This window comes from Cyanistes caeruleus, chromosome 2 (assembly GCF_971803275.1).
Source record: "Cyanistes caeruleus chromosome 2, bCyaCae1.hap1.1, whole genome shotgun sequence".
Lineage (NCBI taxonomy): Eukaryota > Metazoa > Chordata > Aves > Passeriformes > Paridae > Cyanistes > Cyanistes caeruleus.
In genome coordinates this window covers 43,279,480-43,305,060 of record NC_141702.1, presented here as the reverse complement: position 1 = coordinate 43,305,060, position 25,581 = coordinate 43,279,480, and the positions used below count along the sequence as shown (strand labels likewise).

Genomic DNA, 25,581 nt, shown 5'->3' with positions numbered 1-25,581 from the left:
TAATGCAGAAGGCAGCCATCTGATGCTGTAAGTCAGTCCCTCCTTAGGCACTTGCTGAGGAAATAGAAGGGCCTGTTTTCTAGACAGTGAAATCATAGACTGAACTTTCTTTTTCCTCTCTCTGGGGGAAGTTGCCAGCACACCCAAGAAAAGGTCTGGCACCAGCTGTAAGGGGGAACTTCTGGATGCCTGCTTGGGTAATCCTGCTCTGGCTGCAGCAAGAGTACAAGAGGCATCTGGAGACAGGGCAGTGGAGAAGCCAACAGCAAGGCTTTCTGCATGTTTTAAAGAGCTGCCAGGCTTCTCATAGGGTGAATCATGTTCAGGTAGAGGTGTTTCTAAGGTCCAAAAATCCAATAGCAGGTGTAAGAAGAGGGAGCTATTTACAAACAGTCAGAAGCTCACGATGCCCAGTTTCATGTCTAAGCAGTGGGACAGGCCCAAAGATGCCTGTTCAAGTGTTCAGGTTCCTGTCAAGCCCAACTGGAACTAATCTTGCCCTTTCTGCCATGCGTTCCCAGCTGGCCCTTGAGGCCCCTTGGCCAGCTGCCTTCCCACCCTCTGTGCAGAGCATTTGCCACAGCTGAGCCTCTCTCTTGATCCAGGGCCACAACATCTCCTACAGCTTCTCGAGTCTGATACTGGATTTCTGATTCTTACCACAGGCTCCCTCATAAGTCTGCCTTTAAGTCTGACCTTTATATCTTGCCATACTGCTGCAAAGAATAATATTGGTTATAATTTGGCTTTACATTTGCTAGATTATCTGACCTTTTAGAAACAGATTTTTTATATAAGTAGAACCAGCAGTTTAAAAAATATCAGTGTAGTCTGATGACTCAAGTGGTTGGTTCAAAGCACACTGGGCAGAGCTAGTCTCTTTGTACCACATGGCAGCTTTGCCATCTTATTGTTGCTTATTGGGTCTCTCATCCAGGCTTGATTTCTAAGGCTAGATTGAGAAGGTCATTTGTAGTCTCAGTCTTACAGTACTAGATAATATTGTGGAGTTGACTGATTTAAAATCAAAAATATTACAGTGGTTCTTGTTCCTTGGTGATCTATATATCTGTGGAGGATTAAGATTTAAGTTGCTTCCAACTAAGTACAACTAAAAAAACTCTTACAAATATGCCATCAGTATTTTCTTGCTTCTTTTATGGTGATTAGAGGAAACATATTTTAATTGATGTTACAGTGGTTTATTGGAATAATGTAATCTCAGTAGACACATAGATCAAATAAAACACTTTAGGATCCTTCTTTTATTATGTATTTCCTCATCCCTTTGTTATCAATCCAGTGAAGAGTAAATATAATGGGCAAATGTATGCCTAATGCATACTTCTAAAATTTAACTAGTTGTGAAACAGCATAAGCTAGTTGTGAAAAAGAATGTCTTGAAGGTAAGTACTGGAGCTACACTGCAAACCCCTTTAAATGTTTAATTAACTACAAGAACCTTAATACATACTCTAATAGATATATAAAAATATTTTTCCCCTCAAAAATAATAAATATAAGTATTGTAATCAGATAATGAATATTTTAATATATGTAACTCAGGATAGCTTTAAGTGCACCAGCTCATTGCATTATCAATTTTAAGAGAATAAATTATTCCAAAAAATGTATGCATCTTTTCCCCTGGCAAACAGGGAGCTAAAAAAACCTTTGAAAATAAAGAACCCCCGCGGGGAAGCAAGTTCCCAGAAGTGCTGATCCCTTTACTACGAGCAGGACAGGTTGCTCTGTCCTTTAACTTGTGTAGAAGGTGCGGTCAGTGCCGTGTCCTGTATCGCCCTGTGTGCCAGCCTGCCGTGGGACCTCAGAGCTGCCCACCTGCACACACACAGGCTTCTCCACTCTCACTGCTTCAAACGCATTACTGCTTATGCCCAAGTTACTGACAAATGGCTTCTGTAGTAACAGGAGTTGCACATTTAATAGGCTGTGGTTTTTTCTATCTTAACAACTTGTAAATCTGCCTCCTCCTCCTCCTCCCCCGTCAATAAACTCTCCCTGCCCGAGACACAAAGTGGTGACCAGAACAAGTGCGCAGCTAGCACACCGAAAGGCTCATGCACCGACACCTCCGTGTTCGTGGGGAGGCATTTGCTTCTTCCGAAACGATGTAATTGAAAACCGGCTATGAATGGTGCGCCAGCCTTGTGATGAAGGCGACACTGAAGGCGTGCATCTGCCTTCTGAAGAAACACCTTGCTGGGGTGAGTAGGTGAAAGAGAAGAGGATTGCAATTTCATTTATTCCAAACCAGCAGCCGCAGACAGTTTAACCCCGGACAGCTGTGCCAGGAGGGGCAGGTTTTTGCGTGCCCGTCCAGCCCGACACCTGGGTTGCAGCGGGTTCTAGCGTGCCCAAGTTCAGGGCTCTGCCGTTCCCGAGGGCTCGCCGCCGGCCCGGCCTCCCCCTCCGACGGCTTCGGCGCTCACCGGGGATGCGGGAGCCCCGAGGCAGCCCCGAGGAGAGGGGCCGGGCCAGGGCAGCCCCGGGGGAGCTCTGAGACATCCTCGGGGAGCGGGAGCGGGCCCGGGTCGGGGCAACACGGCGCCGCCGCAGGAGGGGCTCTGAGGGACGGGCGGCCGCTCCCGCCACTGCGGCTGCCCCGGCCCGGCCCCGCTCCCCTGGGGCTGCCTCAGAGCTCTCCCGGGGCTGCCTCAGAGCTCCCCGGGGCTGCCTCAGAGCTCTCCCGGGGCTGCCCCGGCCCGGTCCCGCTCCCCCGGGGCTGCCTCAGAGCTCCCCGGGGCTGCCTCAGAGCTCCCCCGGGGCTGCCCCGGCCCGGTCCCGCTCCCCCGGGGCTGCCTCAGAGCTCCCCCGGGGCTGCCCCGGTCCGGTCCCACTCCCCCGGGGCTGCCTCAGAGCTGCCTCAGAGCTCCCCCGAGGCTGCCCCGCGCCCGCAGCCCCGGGGCCGGCGGAGGCGCCTGCGCGCTGCGGCCGCTCGGTGCCGGCCCCGCTGGCGCCGCCCGCAGCTCCCGCGGCTCCTCTGCCTATTTTAGTCACAGCCGCGGCTCCGGGACCGCCGCGGGACGCGGGGCCGCCGGCGGCCACGAGCGGCAGCCCGAGTCCGTCCCGTCCGGGCGGCCGGGAAACTTTCCCGGGGCGCGGAGCAGGTAAGGGGCGCGGGCAGGGCGGGGGCCGAGCCGAACCGAGCCGGGGCGGGCAGAAGCCCCGGCGCTGCCTCCGCCCGCCCCCCGCCGGCGCTGTCCAGCCAGGCAGCGCTGGGAGCGCCGTCTGCTCTGCCCGGGCCGGGGGCGAGCGGAGCCGGGGACGCCTCCGGCACCGCCGCGCTCCGGGACAGCCGCGCCGGGGCTGGAGCGGCGGTCCAGGGAGGGCTGCCCGCCCCGAGGATTCGGCGGCGCCCTGAGGGGGGGTTACAAGGGGTCACTGTCCCGGGAGGGAAGCCCTCCCTCCCTGCGTGCCCGGCGGGGGTAACCGGAGCTCCCGAGTCAGCCCCGCCTGGAAGTTGGAGAGCTCTGCCGTGTCCCCTCTAGAGAGGAGCGCGACACGCTGCCCAGCGCTTCTCCTCGCCAGGGCTCTGTCTGAAGTGGAACCCTTGGTTGTGTGTCTCGGGTTAGGATTTGTACCTTAGGACAGTGGGGTTTCTGGTTCTGCCCCGGTGCTGCCGGCTCATTGACAGAAGTGCTGGCTCTAGGAGCATCTATCTCTACTGTGACAAAACCACCTCGGTATCCGGGGATTTCTTCCTCCGGCTGGGGGTTTGCCTCCTAGGCTGGCATTATTTGATTCTTCTCCCTCTCCATCAACTAATGGTAAGAGACACAAACCCTGAAATGGCATTTGCAGTTGCTCCTTTTCCAAAGATAGAACAAGTGAAACAGAGCACTTCTCCAAACTACAATTATTTTTTTATTGCCAAACACATTCTTCCAAACTGTAGTATTTTATCACATTTTCTTCATATTTTCTATAAATCTTTGTGTGCATTTAGTCTGTCAATCACTTTATGGGCAAATATTTTATGTAGCAGATCTCTTGTAACACTGAATCACAGACCACCTGATAGTGTTACAGAGATGGCATAGATGAAACCTGGGTTCCAGAACTAGGGCTTCTTGCTAACTATTGTTTAATGGGAATATGATTGCATACATACAAGTTAAAATGTCTTCATTGACCACAGCAAAACAAGGAATAGTTTCCACTTCTGCAGAACTGGTCCTGTTTGGGCTTTCCACAGAGTTCTATGTGGTGCCAAACAATAAAGTACCTTAAAATATCAAGTTTTAAAGAAATGCCTTGCCTTCAAAATAGTAAGTACACTGCAAGTCCTCTAGTGAAACAGAAGAAAACAGTAATTGTGGTCAGTTGTGGTGGTCTGTGTGGTCTGACACAAACTTTGCCTTCACAGATATCTTAAAGCTTTTATGACAAAAGTTGAAAACAGACAGTTCATTAAGGATTCAAGAAAACCATTGTTAACTGAAGCTATGTTTGATCTTTTTATTCAGTGTGTGGGTTCTTCAGAGAGGAGATTTTGTCATCTTAGTGTGTTCCCCTACTTTGCAAAGAAGAGCTCTGGCCAGTGTCTCCAGATGTTGATAGGCAACCTGTTTGTATGTGTTTGGACTCGCGGCACATCTCTGTAAGCCAGTTGTACGTGCAGGTATGGTGTGGTGAACCAAGCCTCTTTTTTTGGGAAACTAAGTTCGTGTCAGGTGGTTGGTTTCATGGGAATACATTCCCATTGAAAGACACTACTGCACCATACAAACTCATTTAAGCAGAATTCTGCGGAGTTCAGCTGTAGTTCATTAACCCGCTTTAAAAGCACTTGTGAAATGTGCCTTGTGGTGTCTTTCTCCACTATTAATTTAAAAGTTGAACTGGAGAGAAGCTTGAACTTGTGCTTCCTTTCAAGCTTTATTCTAAAACACAATAAACCCCCTGATTTTTTTTTTTGGCAATGCCATTCAATATACAAGAGCCTTGCTCAAATTTACCCAAGTGCTGGTGATTTTGAAAAAAATGACTGACTGCCATTCCATATTCATGTTTCTAGGAGCAAAATAACTAAAAAAAATGTGAGAGAGGATTATACTTCTTAATTTGGTGGGAATACCACATCTACTTATGGTTCATTAATTCTGATTAAAATTGAAAGAAATATGTAATTTTTTTCATTTCAGACACTGTCTAGATGATAAAATAAGGCAGCATCTTTAACACTGGCTTTGCAACCACAGGGAGTTGCATTGTATATTTTACAGTGATAAATGAGGTATTGTTGAAGTACTGGAAGTTGTGTATAGTTAGCTAGTCTTTAAATAATTGAAGACTAGATACCATCTTCACTGCATGCAGTGCTCCTACTGAGCCTTAAACTGTTCTTTCTGTATTATTGTGGGGTTTCTTTTTCTCTCAAGGCCTCCCCCTGCCCAGCTTTTTTCCACTTCCTAAACAGATTAGTAGGAATTTAAGCAAACTGTAGGCAGAATCAGGCTTTCCCAGCTGCACCCAAACAAGCTCAATGTGTGGAAAGTCCTATGAAATGTCTCCTGTTGAAGAGCTGCGCTTTGGAGACAGCATCTCTGCATCTGCTGCAACAGGGAGATGGAAGACAGGCCCAGCTTGGCGAGGAGGACAAGCAGTCACTGGCCTCGTGCCATTTGGTTGTGGGTTCTTTGTGTGGAGACTTCAGTGTAGAGGTGGCATTGGGGTGTCTCCAGGGTTGGGCAGGGGCTGCTTGGTTGAGCAAACTTAAGCATGGTAGCCTAAATTGTGCCTGACCAGAGGAGGGCTTTGGCCCTGGAAAGTCCTGCTTGGCTGGTGGTCGTGTCTCAGAGCTGCCCTGAAGGCAGTGAAGCGCCACTGGTGGCTGGACATGCCCCAGCTGCCTGTTCTGCAGCTCTGAGCATTCCCAGAAGGATTGCTGTCTGGGAAGGTATCACATCACATGGGTGATCTCGGTGTGGCAGGTCCAGTTTGGGAATTGCAGCCCAGGCACATACTAGAAGGACTAGGAAGAGTATGGTCTGACTGCTTTTCTAAGGGCTGAGACACTTTGCCTTCCATGTGCCAGCCCTTGCTCAGAGCACTGATCCACTGGGTGAGACAGCGATGAGACATGAGTGGGGCATGGGATGCCTGCCTCAACCGAGGGAGGGCTGATCCATCTTCTCTCTTCCCATGAGTGTGCTCCCAGTGACTCATTTGGACTCATGGGGATTGGTCACCTGCTGCCCTTGTTGTTGCAGCTGTGATGTTGTGCAGAAGGGACACAGAGCTGCACTGCAGTCCCTCTTCATTCTGCCATGAGGATGCTCACCCAGGGAGTGGGATGCTGAGGCTTGGTTGCTCAGGTTGCATGATAAAGCATTCACATCCCTTTCTTTGAACACATCCCTTTATTTGAAAATCATTCACAGGAAGGGAGGGATGCTGGCTCCACACAGATGAAGATTTCATGTATAACATCTAAAGGAGGAATAATTTCAGATATACCTGTTTTCAATGTTTTCTGCTGTCTAAAGTAGCTCTTAGTTGGCATCTGAGATAGGCTTCTGGATTTCTCTGGGAAGACCAGCTCTCAAAACTTTCTAGTTATATACAACCTTTTTATATCAAGTAACTTAAGACAAGTCTGGGAGATGTTCCCATCATCTAGCGTGCTTTCCTGTAGCATAAAAAATAGAACTGTAATAAATAATTTTTTTTAATAATGGTACACCCAGATTTATTTTAGGGACCAGACAGCATCTTAACTTCTTTATTTCCTAGAAAAGGAAATCTTTAAAGCCATCCTACTAATTATTACCCTTTGCTATGTGTGCTTGTGTGTCTTTGAAATCTGAATATATCTACTTTTGTAGTGACTGATATCTTGATACCATTGTGTTTTAGTTTGGGTAGTCCTTTTCTTCCTCATCTTCATTCCACCTTCCTGCAGGCTGCCTTTTGTTGGTAAAACCTTGTGTTTTCCAGTATTGTAAATATCCAGCTTTCTCTAGGATATAGACTCAAGAAGTTTAGAGGAATGTAGCTTGTGTTGTTAATTACTGTCCTTATTTCCTGCATGCATATTCTCAGCCAGGAGTGAGTCCAGGGACAGTTTATCACCAAACCCAGCTGGTTTCCCGGCCCATACTTGCCTAGAGGCACATAGCCAGAGCTCTCTGTAGGTGCAGGGCTCCTCTGTGCCCCTAGTTAGACACTGCATTGCAATTAAGAGTTTGGTTTTCTCGATCCCTGTGGGTATCTAGCCCCACTGCAGAAGGAGAGTATCTTGGGGAAAGTACTCAACAAAAACAGGGGTTGGGAGTGACAGGTGTCACTGTTTTGGCCACAGAGGGGACGCCAGAGATGTTGGGGCAGTGGAAGGAAGGGGTATCTCAGTTGATGTATGCCTCTACATTGCGTGTGGAACTACTCCTTGAAATCAAGGAGAAGTTTCTTATTATAATCTGAATGATGTTAGACAACATTTAATTTGTGAACCTGGAGGGGGTGCTTGGAGCTCATCCCTCTGGAATGGGGGGTGTTTAGGCCAGGAGGACCACCCTGGCTGGAGGGGCTGCCTTGCCCCTGGTGGAGTTGCTGGGGTGTCAAGCCAGGCTATGATTCCTAGCTCATGTATAAACATACACACTGTAGTGTGCTAAATCCATCATAATCTCTTTTTGTGCAAAGAAGTGTTTATACTGTAAAGGAAAATCTTTCCTTTTGCTTCCAAACCTGTAGCAAACAATTCAGCCAGGCTGGTTACATGATTAGCACGAGCAGCTCTATAGCCTGTCAACATGTACGGTGTGAAAGTGCTGAGGGCTTTCTTTCACAGTACTTGGGATAAGGCAACTGAAGAATGGACTATTCAAACTCTGAACAGCTTTACTTTTGATTTAATTTAAAAAGACCAAAGAGAGAACTTCTGGTGTCCTCAAGGCTTTTAGGGTTTATTTTTGCAGGAATCATTGTGATCCAGACACAGTAACTAACACTCAGAGCTTCTCAGAGTTGAATTTAATCATCAGTGACAAAAATGGGGTAACGTACATGGTTCTTGAGCAAATTAAAAATGTACATAATAGGTAATCCTTTGTGAACACGGAAATGTAGGGGGGAAACACCCATTTGAGAAGGGGGAAGATTTTAATGTGCACTTGTACAATACAAATTCTTTCTGTTTTGACTGGTTTAGTGTACTGTTTATATGAGAAGCAGAAGGCCAAAGCACCTCAGTGACACAATGGTGTCCCCTCCAGGTGCTTACAAATGGTAATGTTGTACTGCTGTGGAGGACGACTCTGTTGGTATCACAGCTGTTTGGTTTTTTGGTTTGGGAGATTTCTTTTCTCCCCCACAACCTCACTTACAGTAGATGAATGGCCTAATTAGAGTGACTCTTCCAAAGCCCTCAAGAGTTTAAATTTTGGCCTTGTAGGAACTATCAAGAAAAACATAAAAGGCCTTTTCTAGCACTAAATACCTCTCAAAATTGGAACTTCTGCTATACTTAGGCCCATACCTGTTATTATCTCTGCTCTATTTACAATTGCTAACATTTTTTAGCTCTCAAATATTAGAATAATTTCTTACTTGAGAAGAGCTGCATCCTCTCTTTCTGCCTGCAGTTCCCTGGCAGCAAGCATGCCTACTCTTCACCATACTCTGAGAAGTCAGTCCCATTCAGGCATAGGTTTTGTCATTATTTCTAGAAGGTTTGGTTTTGCCTGCATATCTTGTGTAGCTCAGGAGATTGCTGTGTTAGTAAGGCAGTGCTCTGGGCTAGCACTGACCTCCCTCCTTTGCCCTTCCTCTTGCCTGGAAGGAGAGAGGCCCTCTCCAGTCTGGGAGATGCTGCAGCACAGTAAAAGTTCTCACTGTGTAGAACTAATGGAATAAGTGGGAATTTTCCACACAGTGGTTTTGGAAGACAGGTCCTATTCTGAAAAAGGAGTTACAAATGCAGAACAGTTTTCTCAGGACTTTGTTTTTGCATATGATGACCCTATATCTGTGTGCTGTTCTTTCCAAATTATTTTGGCCCATCTTGTCATGAATAGATGCTTTACAGAAACGCTGTGGGCTGTAGTGTTGGCAGACTGAGAATGCAGTAAGTGAATTAAAAGTTGTACATACATTCTGTGAAATTACTATTATGTCACGTCACAAATTATTGCAATGTGTGACATTACATGATGAAAAGATGTTGGTTATGTAAATTACTGATCCACTGTGGTTTTGTTTATGGCATGCATGTCATGGCTCCCTTCAAAACACTTATTTTCATTATGTTCATTTAGAAATTAGGGTCTTCAGTAACACTGCTTAGAGCAAAATGTTGGCAGGAGAGTAGAATTATTAACAATAATCCAAAATCACTGTTTTCAGTGATTCTGTTTTAAACAAATAGTCAAACAAAAAACTTCTGCCACTGATTTCTGACTGTGTAGTGGAAATACTGACTGGATTCAGAACACAAAGTCTGGGAACTGCATGTTCCAGTTTTATTTTCTTTTCTTTTGATTCAAAAATCTTAAACCCCTTGATCACAGAAGTACCACCTAAAACTCCTTGTGATATTACCATACCTAGGTAACTTCTTTATAGCTGATGCAGTTTCCATCTCCCAGTCTCCAAGGGATAAATCCTACATCTGAGGGGAATCCTGTACCAGAGGAGAGTATTTTGATAAAGAAACAAACTGAAAAAGTTATAGTTGTAAACTACCTTGTTCTTGTAATTCTGGTACAAGCATTACACTTAGACTCTTACACTGCTAGAGGATTTTGAGCTTCATAACTTGGAGAGATGCTGTTCTCTTTAGCTGTGGTATTTTTATGGGCCAGTGACTTTTCTATTGCCACTCTCAGAGAGGGAGAGTCTTCTCCTAACTTGTTCTTCTGAGCTCTGCTGCTCAGTTGTTTGGGATTTGATGTCTTTATTTAGCACTAGTGTTATTCAATCATAGAATTAATGCTGAGGTTTGAGTAAACTTTAAAGAAGTAATGCTGTGGTGGTTAGGAAATATGATACAAATTTTCTTTATTAATTTCTTAGACTGTAAAAGAAGCACTGCTGAAAGCCTTGATGAATGATGTTGGATGCTTCACTGCGACAGCAGTGCTTTTAAAGTATTGACTTCTGTGGCTGTTGTGAGGGGAAAAAAAACCAAACTACTTTGATATTCTAGAGAATCTGATCATTTTGATAACAAGATAGTTCTTAGTTTCCTTGCTGTTCCACCAGGAAAAGAACCAGACAGTAAGGCTTTGGAAGGTTTCAATTCTGATTACACCACTAATATATTCTGGCCTTGCAATTTGTACTGTAATAATCTGACATTGAAGTACATATTTTTATGTTAAAGAACAGATATGGAAAGCTGGTTTTGATTTTTTTGTTTTCAGATTTATTTTGGGGTCTCTTTCATGTTCTGTGTTTTTCTTTTAAAACTCTTAGGAATACATCACCATATGAGAGTGAATAGCATGTTTCACATTTTAGAGTGTTGAATGATAAAGTTGTGTGGTCCATGGCATGAAATTCTATGATGTAGAACTTTGAATGTTGTAAAATTGCTTTGTAAATGTCCCTTGAGTCACATTTTTCAGGACTACTTACTTCATGTTCTAATAACATAACCTGTATCAAGATGCCTTTAAGCTTTGTAGTCTTCCTTATATATGACAAGAGGCTTTGCCTGTTATCCTTGGAGTAGAAAAGACCATCCCCTGTGACACCTGGGTTTCCCTTATTGTGGTGTTTGGGATGGAGTCTGTGGTCTCCAGGAACAGAGAGCAGCTTTTCTCAACCCATTAATGAGAATGATTTGACCAAAATCCAGAGAGATGGAGGAGATGAACAAGGAATAAGAGCTCACTATCTCTTCCTGTTGAAGAGCTGGGTAGGACATTTAAAAACGCTCTCAGGGAGCAGGGTCTGGAATAACAAATCAAATTACCTTCTCAGCAGTGATGCTGTACAAAGGCTTGTCATAGGGTGTTGTGAATGCAACACACAGCTTTACATGGATTCAGTGGCAGTTCAGTGGTTGCTACAGGGATCACTGATACAGAAAACATGATCTTCAGCTGGATGAATATTGAAGTTTGATCCTGGAATCACAGAGCTACAAGGGTAATTGGATCATAATGCAGTCTGTAGTTTTAGGCAATAAAACTTTGATAAAATGTAATTGATGAAAATAATTTTATTAGTAATTCGTCTTTTCTTCACTTGTCCAGATCAGGTGAAGCTACAGATGACATGACCAAAGTCAAAACAATGCATGAACTGATGAGAAACAGCACTGAGAACATTAGCTGCTTAGTTGCTGGAAATCCTAAGTGCAACTTCACTACCAAAAGAGACCCTGATGTTATGTGGTCATTGAGCAGAGTTTGCAAGAATGGAAAACCAAAGGAAAACCAAAACTAGCTGCATCTCCTAAATAAAAATTTTCAAGACTCAGCTAAATCAAGAAACTATTCCAGCCATGGGAGAAAATGCAAGTTTTTGGGAAAGTTTGATATATGCACATCCTACATGTACCACCTGGAAGCAAGAGGCAGAGGGATCTATCTACCACCTAGCCAGTATTTTCTTTGTTGTGGGCTTCATGGGTGGAAGTGGATTCTTTGGCCTCCTCTACGTCTTCAGCTTGCTTGGACTGGGCTTTCTCTGCTCTTCTGTTTGGGCTTGGCTGGATGTGTGTGCTGCTGATATATTCTCCTGGAATTTTGTACTGTTCGCTATATGCTTCGTCCAGTTCGTTTATGTTACCTACCAAGTCCGGAGTGTTGCCTTTGACAGAGAATTCCAGGAACTCTACAGTGCTCTCTTCCAGCCTCTGGGAATTTCCTTGACTGTGTACAGGAAGATTGTCTTGTGCTGCGATGCAGAAGTGATTACCCTGGAGAAGGAACATTGTTACGCCATGCAGGGCAAAACACCTATTGACAAACTGTCCTTGCTTGTGTCAGGCAGGTTTGTATTGTTTTGTTCAGGTTTTCTGCAAATATTTTTATTTTCCTCTCCTTTCTGAAAATGAAAGAAAAAAAACAAAAAGCCTGATTTGTCTATTGTTTATTTTCCAGTACAATAGACTAAATATTAATACAAGTAATATAAATATTAATAGGTTAAATACACTTGTCTAGGATAGCACTAGCATAAAAACACTAAGCACAGAATCTGTAATAGCATAAAGAAAAGAACTTGAAGTCATTCTTTTCCAGGCAGCTGTACCATAGCATTTAGCAGGTTAGGCAGATAAAGGAATAAATGTGGGTTTTCAGTGTTCAGGTTATGGCTTGCTGTCTATCTGCTGCCTAGCTGATGAGCACAGCATTTGTCCTATTTTTCTTTACTAGTGTCATCTGAAATGGGACAAAAAATTAGTTACAAAACTGAATATACTGAGATAAGCTCTGTTAAACAGAGATCTTGGCTTTGATTGAGATTGTATTCAGTTGCTTTCAAGGGAGTGGGAGAAAAGTATCTGTAAGAAAGGGCAAAAGACTTAAAAGCCTCCTTTCATTACAAGTGGATGTAGTTGAGCCTTATCAAGACTTGCAGACCTGGGTCTATGGGTACTGTATACTGTGACCCTGTGTTAGACCCTGAGGCAGTAAATCCATCTGCTTGTACTCCCTGCTTCCAGGAGATCCTTCTGGCAGCCTTGCTGATGCTTACCTGGGTAAAAACACTAGTTTTTGTACTGTATGCAAAGCAGGGTGCAGTACCAGACTGCCACGAGAGTAGGTCAGACATCACAAGGTGATGGACATGGACTGTCCTTGATGGGACACTTGGGAGCATTTTGATCTCCTGCTGCATGGATAGATGGAACTTGTAGGAGCTTGACACTCAGCTGATTCAGGACTACTTGCCATGAGCAATATGGATTGTGGGCAGTTCTCCTTAGTGACACCTTGGTTCAGAGCGTTCTTGGGAGTTCTCCAGGAAGTACTTCATGGAAGTTGCTTTTGGTCTCACCAAAGGAGAGGTATCCATCCCTCTACATGCCCAGCCAGTTAGTAATCAACCAGAGCTCCTGCTGCCCTTCACCCTTCACAGGGCTGCTTGTGTGCCTTCAAATTTGTATGTTATTTAAAAAGTAGCAAATGAAGAAAGTTTTTCTTCGGCATCTTCAGAAGGCCACAGCACTCACACAGAGATCCCATGCCTCCAGGCTGATCTTCTGGCTCCAGACATAGTCCTGTGACCATGTAATTCCTGTTAGACGTGGACAAGGCCTACCTAACACATGCCATGGGGCACTCCTGCTTCCCACTCCCAGTTTTTTGCCACTTTGTTCTCTCTAAAATGCACATTTGCTGAAATTAGAAATAAATCCCATGGTTTTCAGGGGAAGCAAGTAAATGCTGTTATGGGCATTGGTCTTTCACCTCTCCAGTGCATGGTGACCTTTTAATGGCAAAGCTTGTGCCTCACTGCACAGACCCACCACAGAGAGAATAATGTGGTTTGAATAAGACCTAGAAACATTTCTCTTTCAGTTGCATGATTGTCTTGTATTCTCTTTCACCTGGCCTGAGCAAGTTGGGTTCAAAGATATAATTAGGATAATGTTTGCCATTGATTGCTTTTTTGTGCTTTCAAAGCTATGTTTAAATTCCTCAGATAGTAGAAATAGCACAGTAGTCATTGCTGGTGTGCAGGTAGCACTAACAAATTAACACATCTTATCTTGGTAGGATCAGAGTGACAGTTGATGGGGAGTTTCTGCATTATATTTTTCCTCTTCAATTTCTGGACTCTCCTGAATGGGATTCACTGAGGCCCACAGAAGAGGGAATTTTTCAGGTAAAAGTTAAGGGGTTTCTTTCTTGATTTAGAAATAAATTTATTCAGTCGTGGGTTTTGTTTGTGATACTATACAAACAAGTAGCATCTCATTAGTTTGGGAAATCCTCGTTATCTGTTGGAGTGGTTTTGCTGTTTGTGTATACAACAAGAAAGCAGGGTTTTCTTAAAGCTAATCTGGGAGGTAGGCTCTGTTTGTATTCTTTGGCTGCGCTGATATTCAGCCCTGAGAAGCCAGGTTTCCTCGGGGTGGGAAGAAGCTGGTGCTGAGGAGGTTTCCCACTGGGAGGTGAGCCAGGGGAAGCCGTGCCTGTGACACAGCTTGGCACGGGTTACAGCGTGGGACACGGTGTCAGCTGGGGCTGCCCCTGCGCTCCGTGAGCCCCCCACTGCTGTCACTTGACTGACATGCTGGCTCCTGTCCGTGTTGGATCTGAGGTCTGCTGTCACGAGGACAAATGGCATTTGTTGAGAGCTTTCTTTAGGCCTGCCTTTTCAGCTGAGGCTGCCAAGAGTGGAGCAGGGAGTACATGTGGCACTGAACCAGACATGCCATATGGGCACAGGCATATTGTTATTGAGGCTGACTAGATGTGATCACTTAGTCCATATCCAGTCACCTTTCTCACTTGTCTTGTGCATACAGCAACCTCCCAGAGCTCCCTGGCTCGGTTAGCAGGCCCTAATTGCAGTAGACAGGTTCTGCTGGGAGAGGGATTTGACTTCTGAGCAAGGGCAGCAGCAGCACCTTGTCACCTGGCTGTTCAATTCTCTCTTCTCTAGGTAACACTTACAGCAGAGACAGATTGTCGGTACGTGGCCTGGAGGAGAAAGAAGCTCTACCTGCTGTTCGCTAAACACCGCTTCATCTCCCGCCTCTTCTCAATTTTAATTGGGAGCGACATTGCTGAAAAACTGTACGCCCTGAACGACAGGGTGCACGTGGGGCAAGGCTTTAGGTATGACATCCGCCTGCCCAACTTCTACCACGTGGCACTGCCAGAGACCCCTCCCGTGCAGCCCTCCCACCGCTCCCACCACCTCCAGCGAGGGTCCCCCATGCGCAAGCCCACGGCGGGCCTTACAAACTGCGGCTCCTTCCTCGCACCCTCCTAGGAAGGAAAGTTCTGCTGCCACCATTCCTCGAAGCGATGAAGGGAAATGGAAGGTGGCAAAGCAGAAGAGCAGAGAGACAAAAGCAGATGAAGCCAAATTTGACTGACAAGTGCCATTTATGCTAATTGGAGTAGGCTGAATTCTCTATCTCAAGCCAGCAAGTTGGCTTCTGCATTTTGACCGTCTGCACAGTATGTTTACTTATCATTGATAATCCTGTTGATCTTCATCTCTTTTGTTTTGGAGGAGAACAAATCCTAACAGTCCGAGGTCTTGCAATTGTGGTGGCCTCTGTGGTGGTGTGTTGTTTTATTGTTTGTTTGGTTTTCTTAAAGCAAGCCCATGGTATTTGTAGTTATATTTTCCCCCAACAATTTTGTCACAGTGTAGTCAGAATAGTCAATGAAAACAAGTAAGTTGTCTTCAAAACATAGCAACTGGCTTATAATGTTCTTTTTTATGCCATGTGAACATTCTCTCAATTTACATGAATAATGTTGCAGAAAAAAAGACTAAGGAACGATCGCATAGGGCTTGTTTCTTAAAGAAATGAAAGATTTTGAAATGCACAGCAAGGTTGTTAAAAACCCAAACAAAACAAAACAACAAATTCTGTCCCATGAGTAATTGGTTTCTCTCTGACTGTCCTTAAGAGGTATTACGTGAAAACCTAAGTGTCATTGCTGGCATTAGAAAAATAAAAGAGCTGTAACTGTTGCAAATACAGCTTAGGAAAATGGTTGTGTAGCATTTCTGATAGAATGTGATGCTATAGCACCTGGGCTTCTGCACTGTCAGTTCCCTTCATGACATGTACAATAAATAATGTTAGTCAAGCTACTGCCAAACCATTGGAGTTTGTTGTATAATATTCTTCTTAGCTATGTTTGTTGGGAAGAGGCTAAAACAGCTGCAGCAATAAATACAATTTTTAACTGACACATTCTTGTTTGGCTTCCAGAGTCACTTTTCTGTGCCTATGAAATTCTTGATTGAAAAGATATTCTCTCCCTAGTTCTGTGGTGTTTTAATGACTGAAGGGAGCCTCAGATCGCACTTCAGTAGTAGAGGGTTGGTTTCAACCCTCGGGGTCACTGTGCCTTTGAATGTCTTTGCTAACTCACCTTCCTGCTGCTCTGCTTGATGCCTGCCAGTAATCAAAAAGTAAGAAGCATTACTATTTTATGAGAATGGATTGTTGCTTGATATGTCTGGAAGTAGATAATATTTTTAATATTTTAAAATTGCTGGCTTGTTTGGTAGGATGACCCTTGTGTGCTTCTCTATGTGTGGGTATACCTGTAAGTTTAGATCATTTGAGTTGTTTCTGGAGGACTAAAAATGATGATACAATCTTACATTTGAAAGATAATCATGCAGTATGTATAAAAAAGCTATTAGGAGTGATGTGAAACACTACCTGTTTGGAGGACATTTCGAGTAAAGCAGATAAGATTGTACAGGTTTTGCTTTTAGCTTTATGTTGCTTCCTCAGAGAGGAAAACCAGCCAAACATAAATACCCCAGCATACAATGTGATAATACCCAAATCATTCTCATAACCCTTCCATGCAATGTGTTCTGTATGTGCTGCTTAATGCATGAAGTCGCTGAGTCACAAGAGTCAAAAGAGAATTGGAAAAAATGCAAGAAGTTCACTGATGACTTTTAAAGATCTGTTCAGATGATAACTATGGCACGAAGTGCCAGAGGCTGGCAGCATGTAGTAAGGGTGTACATTCTGTGTAACAGTCTATAAACATAAAAATATTTCAAATGCATAAAAGAGATCTTATTCTAGACTTAGGTATAATATAAATGATTGATTAATGTTCTCCATGATTTTCTTGAATATTTGGGTTTGGCCTATTTATTCAAGAAAACTTGTCTTTACTACATTCTGACCCTACTAAAATTAATTAGCTTGATCATCTTCACCTTAAAATAAGACCAAGGAGTCTTACTCACCCAATTTCTATATCAAGCTTATATATGCTATTTAAGCAGTAGCATACTACTTAGAAAGATACTGGGGAATGATGGGTGCTTTGATAATTTTTTCTTCTTTGTGAACTGTTTTCAAACCAGCCTTGGTTTCTGTCACACACTTTCCAAACACAAGCCTCTCTGATGCTTTTCTCTGCTGGAATTGGTTACTGTCAGAAATCTCTACCAGGACATGTCTGAGTCAATATCTGAACATACTCTTGGCTAATCTTGTTTAGGTGTTGCTACTGTGCTTTCTGGGCTTTGAGTCATTTTTTAAAAATTGTTTCTAGTTTTCCAGCATCTGTTTGAGACATGACTAGCAGAACATTTCAGCTGTAAAATTCAGCTGAATTCAATAATACAAGTACACACAAAAGGCCCAGAAGCAAGAGAGAAGTTCTCTCTGCCTCTGTTTTTATTTTAATCTGGACAGTACTTCTAAAGCATACAGTGAAATACACTCGGGTATGGGATTCATAAACCAGTGTTTTGGGAGGGCTGTATAATCGACATAAGTGAAGTCATACTCGGAATAATGTCAGAGAAATTAGGCAAGTTTTGTGTGCTCATAAACACCCAGTCATTAGAGAGTTTGGGTTGCTCAGCCTAGAGAAGATAAGGCTCCAGGGGGCATTAAACTGCAGCCTTTCAATACCTAAACGGGCCTGCAAGAAAGATTTTTATAGCAGGGCCTCTTGTGATAGGACAAAGGGTAATGACTTTAAATTCAAGGATATATTTAGATATAAGGAGGAATTTTATTATTATGAGTGTGATGAAACACTGAAACAGGCTGTCCAGAGAGATGGCAGATGCCTGGTCCTTGGGAACATTCAAATCAGATGGAGCTCTGGACAACTTGGTCTGTTTGAGGGTATTTCCACTTATTCAAGGGGCTTGGGCAAGATGTCCTTTAAAGGTCCTTTCCAACCCAACCATTTTATTTTACAAATGATTATTTGTAGGTTAATGAACATTTGGAGCTAGATGAAGTTCTGACTTGAGCTTTTTCCAATTTATGCCAGTGTTACTGCTCAGAAATAGCTGTTAGTGAGGGAACAGATTCCTTCATAACTGGTTTAAACAAGAGGATACTTGAGTCCATGCAGCTATCAGTGAGTCCTTTTCTTGATCCTGCAGTGGTCCCCCTTTACTCACATTTTACATTTTTAGCAGTTCCATAACCTTCTGTGGAGTTATGTCTACATTTATATGGTGCTGTAGGTAAGAGTGGCAGAATCTGTGCATGTGATGATGTGGTCGTTCATCAGCTGATTTTCCTAAGTTTTTATAATTATATGGACATCATATTGGAATTGCCCTTACAGCCTGCAGAAGGGTTCAAATTTGCAGCACAGGGTAAGAAACTGTATGGCCTAGGACAGTCCAAAACAAAGGGGGAGGAAGAGTAGAGGAAGAGAGAACTAAATTTCATACAATTTTTATCCAAGAGACATTTATTTCAAATTTGATTTCTGGCAAATGAATTAGTTAAGTGCAGCAATATGTAGTTAGAGCTTCAAAGCAAGTCTTGCCTACTTAGGGCCATGGGACTGACCTTGCAATTCTTTCATTATGTGGTATTTTCTTAGCTACTAATAGTGTAAGTAGAGGTAACAGGTTCCATCATGCAACTCCACTCAAAACTACAGAAATTGTGGAATAGCCAAAGAGGATGCATCCCAATGAACTGTTGTAGCTAATACACCATGCAAGGCAAATTTTAAGTGCTTAAAGGAAAAGGTTATTTTATTAGTTACCTGTGATAACAGAGGCTGGGCTTTGTGGCTGAGGAGGGCCATCCAGGATCTATGTTTTCAAGAATTATTTTCCTTGCAAGAAAGCAAATTACACATACAGAGATATGACCTCCCCTAGGATTAAACTAGGGAAGCTGAATACATGCTTGGATGATATTGCACAGATTTGCCATACCACAAAAAAGACATATGCTTGTAGTAATTAAATAATATGTTGATGCTACATTTTCAGGAAAAAAAACTGCTCTACAGATTTTGCTTATTGTGAATGATAAATATAAGGCATATTTGGTCTCAATGTACATGAAAAATTAAAACACAATATTGTGTTAAATGTTAACACATGCAAGCCATGTGTTAAAAGTGAAACAAATCTACAGATCTTTATATAAAAGAAAACTATTTAAATAGGAAAGGAAAGAATTAATATCTATTTGTTGAATTCAGACATGACCAGATTAATATTTCTCTTTCTATTCCTGTAATAATTGAATGCATATTTTTCCTCTCTAGCTGTTACTGCATAACAGATTTTTTTACTATACAACAAAATAAATGCCATATTAAACTGATTTGTTTATCCCTCTTGAAAATGCTTACTTTATTTACATCAATATGCATTAACATGTAATAGGTTCAGGGTTTCTAAGGAACAACCTCTTCTCTTTCTGTTTGTCTAATTCATATTAACTTTCCTTTCTTTTAGATTATTATCCCATCAGTTTCTACTTGCTGTAATTCTGCTTCTGTGGGAATCAAAAGATGTGTTGAACTTGACATGTAAATGAAGCCACCTCATGCTGATGAATCAAACCATGTAGGTGGAGCTTCATCAGCAGGAGTGTGTAGGAGAAAGGCAGCACAAGCATGTCATCACTTAGCTCTAGATTTGGGGTCGTGTCCCAAACCATGGCTAGCAATGCCCTCCTAGAGAGTCACTAAGTAGAGAGTTCTGCCAGCAGAGGATTTGGACCCAAACCATCTTTCTTCAAGCTACAAATGTTGTTAAACCTTGCTCTGGAGTGGAAAAAAAATAAGGTGGGACTTTCCCAAAACCTTGTGAGAGCAGAAGGATTTTATAGCAATTATTCTTCTGATGTGGATTCACAGGCAGTATTTTTTAAGTTGTCAGTTGAACTGCAGCTCCTAATTTGAGGGATTTGTGGTGTATTGTAGGGAAAGGACTGCTTCGCTACCTGAGTGGAAAATGGTGATAAAAGATGGAAGACCAAGAACTAATACATCAAAGTCATATAAATTAGCAGCTGCAATAAAATAATGGTGATAAATAACTATTTCAGCAGCAAATCCTATAGTTATCATTGTATCCACAGTTATCATTGTATCCACTAGGAACTCTCCACCTAAACTTGTCTAAATCTGGGGGATATAATGATTTTCTGTGAGTAAAAGAGACATTAGGCCAAGACTCTGAGGCAAAAATCCTGTTTAATGGATAAATGTTCTAGCCATGTAATTGTATAGAAGTGGGCAGCACCATCCCTTTCTATAGAAACTGCACATCATAGGCAAGCATCAAAGCATCTCAGATCTGTGAAAAGAGGTGAGCAGGTTCCTGTCCCCAAGCAGCGATTCTGCGGGGTGATCCCAGGCAGCCTGCAGGAGTCTGGGCTCAGTGGGGATGAAGCACACATATCTCTTTAATATTTCCCATGTATGGGTTTTAGGAAGAGTACAGGACAAGCTAGATACCTAACGCTGGGCTTAGTCTTCCTATGCCCAACTGTAGGACATGGCTACAAGGGTGAGATACTGGCAGGTAAAATTTGGGATGAGTTTAAAACACATTAGGTATGACCCTGTATCTTCCCACACGCATTCTCTTACACTGGGTAAATGATAAACAACTTAATCCATAACAGAAGTGAGGCAAGCCAGTTCACATCTGCCAGGATACCCAAGGATGGGTATCAGCAGTTCCTATAAAGCAGCTGTTGTGCTGGAATCCCTTGCTGTGCTTTGGTCATCTAACTATCTCACACTGAAATCTTTAAAGCTTTCATGGAATCCAGCTGTAGTAGCTATTCTACTTTACTAAGAGATAAAATATTTTGAATACTTACTTTGAATATGAAGTAAAACTGTCCTGTTTTCATTTACAGAAATGCTGAGTATCAAATGATACTTTCAAGCAGATCTCACTAGTGAGGGGAATGAAGTGCTTCTTAAAAACAGTCAGATATCCAGCACTCTGCTCTACTTATCACTGTGTCTCTATTTTATTGTTTGATTACATCTTTTCAAAAATACAGTGTTCTTACAGGAAATATGTTCATTATTTGAAGAATTAATGAGTAAGTATTCGTAGAAAAAAATACAAGAAATACTGATACATTAACCATTTTTACATTGGTTTTGATTTTACAAACTATTAGTATCTTTTTGTTAACTATATTGGTTGCCATTTTAGTTCTGGAAGTGCTTTTTACAGTAATCCATGTACTTCAACTACATACAAAAGCAATAATCACATATATATGTATGTGTATTGCAGTCTGTATCCCTGCTTTTAACCCTATATAACAGGGTTTTATTGGTTTTTTTCTTTACAGAACAAAGAAGTATAATAAAAATCATTCAGAAGACTGGTCTTACTTATTCATTGAAATTAGAAGAAAATATATATTGTTTTTTATTTCTGTGTTTGCCTTTGCTCTTAAAGATCAGGGTAGCAAGGAAGAGTTGTGGCATGCTCTAACACAGCACACATGTTGACAGTCCTTTACAATATGCACAGTTTATTAAATTAAAAAAAACTATCTCTTTCCATTTCAAAACTCTTCTGAGCTAATATATTTACCTTTTTTTTCCCCTCACTGTGGAGTATTTTCACTATCAAATCATGTGTGCCTTCTCTGTCACTTGTTGAAGTAATTCCTTAGACTCATGTTCAGCCTCCCCCTACTTCTGTTTTGTCCTCGTTCCTCAAGTTTTTAAGTTAGGTTTTTTGATTTTATTTTTCCTGTCCTGTCTGTCTGGAGATGTTTAACACTTGTTATTTAGTTCCTTTTCATACCTTTACATAAAATTCTAAATTCTTAACAATAATTTTTAAAATTCCTAGAAAATGGTTGATAATGATGCAAATATGCGACATCCTGAAGGTTCAATCCTAGCCTTTGCTTCTCAAAAATAGCCGCAGTAAATATTAAAATGTGCAGCTAAAAGAGGATTAATACTGTAGCCAAACATTGATTGTCAGTGTACCAACACCCAAAAGCAAGCATACATTTGTACTCTGACTATATCTGCGATTCCTTTGGTCTGTACAGACAGTCACACAGACTCACACAAATTCCTAAGGATCTCTGCAGAGGGAAGGTTGAGAGCTGCAGCATTTCCTTCAGGATTAGTGCAGACATCTCTCCATGATTGTTTTGAACTTTATTTGTGCCTGGAAGTTGTCCAAAAAGGGAACAGAAAATTCACAGCCAGTTCACCCAGTGCTGCCAAATCTTCTGTAGTGGAGACCCCTAAAAAGGGGCTGTCACCCAGGGAGGGGACCTGCTCCACGTTATCAGAGAGCAATGTGTCCATAACTATTTGAGTTCCAGACAAGCAGTGTGATCAGACTCCATATCTGGTATTCTTCTATTTGCAGAAAGAAGCAAACCCCTGGGACAGGATCCCATTATTCCCCAATGCCGTTAGCAAGCTGCCCTGGCAGGGCAGTGACAAGCGTGCCATGGCTCTGCTTTAGGAAATCTGACCTGTTTTATATCAGCTCTCCTGTTTTTTGGGGGAATCATGTGATTTAGGTAGAGCTAGAGCAAACATAGCAGGCCCTTCTATCAAGTCCCAGAAAAATCACTTGCAAGCAGTTCATAGAAATTGTTCACTGAGCAATTTCAAATAATGAATGTACAAAATAAAGTGTCAGCAGGGAACTGCTCATGCATAATTTGGGAACAGGGATAATTGTTTGGTGTGATTGAATAAATTGTTTACTGCACACAGTTTAGATAACGTTAATGGCAAGCAATTTTACTCTGTCCTTATACCTCAGGATCATGTACCCTTTAGATAAACATCTACATCAACTATCTGTTAAACTTTTAATACTTTGACTGATCATTTTAGAAAAAAAATTGTCTCCTGGCTCTTAGCTGGCAACAATCAGTTACTATACTATTAGTCAGACACCTGGAAGCCCTGGGATGTGGTGTTTTAGATCTTGGATTCAAACAAAAAGATAGCCCTTCCTGCAGGTCTTGCATTGGAAGAATTGCCTGACTATACATCAGAAAGTGTTTATCAGAGGGCCTGAGGTTTACATGTACTGGAATGCACATATTCCTGTTACACAAATCTCCAGCATCCTAAAGAACCGAGAGAGTATTTGTCGTTCACAGTCTCTTCCATACAAACTTCCTTCCAGTAAAACATAATTCTTGACAATGCTTTCAGGCAAAACCCATATAAATAAATTTTCTGTGGAAAATGTGTGTAGTTTTTCAGTTATAGGGCACAAAATTTCAGCCAGTGGGATGGGATTTTTTAGTGTATTTTGTCACATTCCAGGCAGTTGTCAAATACACACAGGATTAATTACTCTCTAAAGGAGCCCACTTACAGAGCCTATGGAGGGAATTTTAAAAAGATTAGTTTAGAGTAGATCTGAGTACGCTTTTTGAAACTATAAATGGAAACATTTCATAGATCTTGCCATTGTCTGAAAATAGCAGTCAGCCTGGCACATCTGGGATCCTGAATACAAAGCATTTGTTCTCTTCAGTGAAAACTTTGCCTAAAAAAGGCTGTGACATTGGGCTCTCATTTGAAAGAGGCAGAGTGCCTGCAATTTCACAAAAAGTTTCTTCCTCATCTGCTTAATAAAGTTTTCCAGTGCCTGGCTAGGCTAAACTGAGAGACAGGAGATGGATATTCAGGTCTCAGCTGTGTCTCTGAACTCCTGCCTGTCCTTCTGAGGTCCAACACCTTCCTGCATTATCAGCAGGATGATATTTTCCCTGGAATCCAGAAGAAAAGGCAGGCACCAAGAGGTTAGGTACACTGCTGAGGATCACAAACCTGGTTGCTGGAGATAAGGAGCAAGACTAAGCAATATGCAACATCCATGTGTCATTTTCTACCGTGTACTATTACTGCAAAAAATAACTATATAATTGGAGAAAGTACTTAAGCTATCAAGAATATAACAGTAGAAGAAAGAGAAGAAGCCTGCATCAATGAACAGCTGTAAAACCATTAGACCTGACTTTGCTAATGAAATGTATCAATTCAACACAAATCTCAAAAAACTGATCTGTCTGTCCAAAGCCAATTCCTCATTCTGTGTAAATGCAAACAGTTTTTTATTTCTTGCCTATGTCAGATTAATTTACACTAGCAGACTTCAAAGAACCTGCAGCTTGTTGACAAAGATAGGTTAAAGCAGTCTTTATGGTGATTTAACAATAAGACATCAATTTAATTAAACCAGTCCATTCTCCTACAGTACGTGAGACCTTATTTTAAGGTGATAAATTCTATTCAGTACTTTTTACTTAGAGAATGTTTGTTATCTGTATAAGTATAGGTAATGTTGTCTAGTATTACCTGTAAAACTGAAGCCAAATAATCTATCATATAAAATGAATGTCAGAGAAAGTTTTTCTTCTGTGCCCAGGTGCACACCACAGCACAAGACTAGAGTCTGTCAGAGCCATGTCTATGTGCTCCACCTGCTTATGGTCCTCCTGGAGGGACAGGATATGGGGGCATCTCTCAGATCCTCTCCCATTTCCCTCATCCTGCTGACTGGTAGATACCACCACCTACCTCCATGTAGTCTTGGTTTTTACTGCCCTGCTGCAGAGGGGAAATGGCATTTAATCACAAATATACTGAAATACGAATATCCCAAGAGACTAGCTGCAATCAGGACAAAGCTCTACACTGTCACATGGCTGCAAATATTATTAGTTCGTTGCCAAGCTTTCCTAACAAACATTTTTTTTTTTTGCATTAGGGCTAAGCGCACCCTGTTTACCACCACAGCTTCCCCCAAAATTAGAGAAGACCTAGAGGGTAATAAGAGAGGTACAAAGACTTTATAAAGACACAACCAGTAGAACAAACTGCGCTTCTCCAACGCATAATGTTCAGTAACGTGCTAGAAAATGCTTACCCGTCAGTTTGGATTGGGATGGGAACTCTCTGACGAGCTGCTTTGTGCAGCTTTTGGAAGCTGCTTGGCTTAGCTCCAGCAAGCGTGGCTGAATGCTGTCAGCCTCAAACACATGCTAGATGCTATCGCTCGTGACCATTCCTGTAGCCACGCTATCCCCACTCAATCTTCCTGCCCTTTTCCCAGCTCACTTATTCTACATATCTCAGGAAAGAGAAGGTGTATCCATAAAAAAGGCTGGCCAGTCGGAGGAAACAGTGCCAAATCGAGTCCTTCATAATTATTTCATAATATATTTGTGAAAATCAGATCTTATACGAGGCAGCGGGATTCATAAAACCGCTGTCCAATTGGAACACATTACTGAAGAGATCCTGATCTCTTGTCCAAGGTGCAAAACCAAGAACATCTGTGACAAAGGCAGTGCTTCCTCAGGCACATATTGATGTGTACATGTATAAACTGTTACTTGAAAAACAAGTTGGGATTCTGTATGCTCCCCAAAAATATTTAAGAATAATGCTGACCATATGCTCTTGGCTGCTGAATGCCCCACTATGTAGCTAGCTCATCAGAATGTATTGAAAGGGTTTTTCTGCCTTGGCAGTCCTCATTTATCATTGCTAGTCACGTTTTGAGATGGGCTGGAATGCCTTTCATCACTGAATGCTACTCGTCAGCCTCCTGGGGATGAAGGCACGCTCGGTGACTGCTCTGCCTGTCCTGTAAGACGGGTAGTGCCGGCGGGGCTGGCCG

At 42.5% G+C, this 25,581-nt stretch overlaps 1 protein-coding gene across 1 annotated transcript; it reads left to right on the top strand.

The window, feature by feature from the left end:
- Window positions 1-2,590: 2,590 nt before the first annotated feature.
- POPDC3 (popeye domain cAMP effector 3) lies at window positions 2,591-15,866 on the top strand. The gene is given in 6 exon segments (XM_086876681.1): window positions 2,591-3,131; window positions 4,491-4,645; window positions 11,226-11,967; window positions 13,701-13,809; window positions 14,593-14,826; window positions 14,828-15,866. Coding segments are annotated over 4 exon segments (1,038 nt in total). The 5' UTR covers window positions 2,591-3,131; window positions 4,491-4,645; window positions 11,226-11,476; the 3' UTR covers window positions 15,032-15,866.
- Window positions 15,867-25,581: the final 9,715 nt, after the last annotated feature.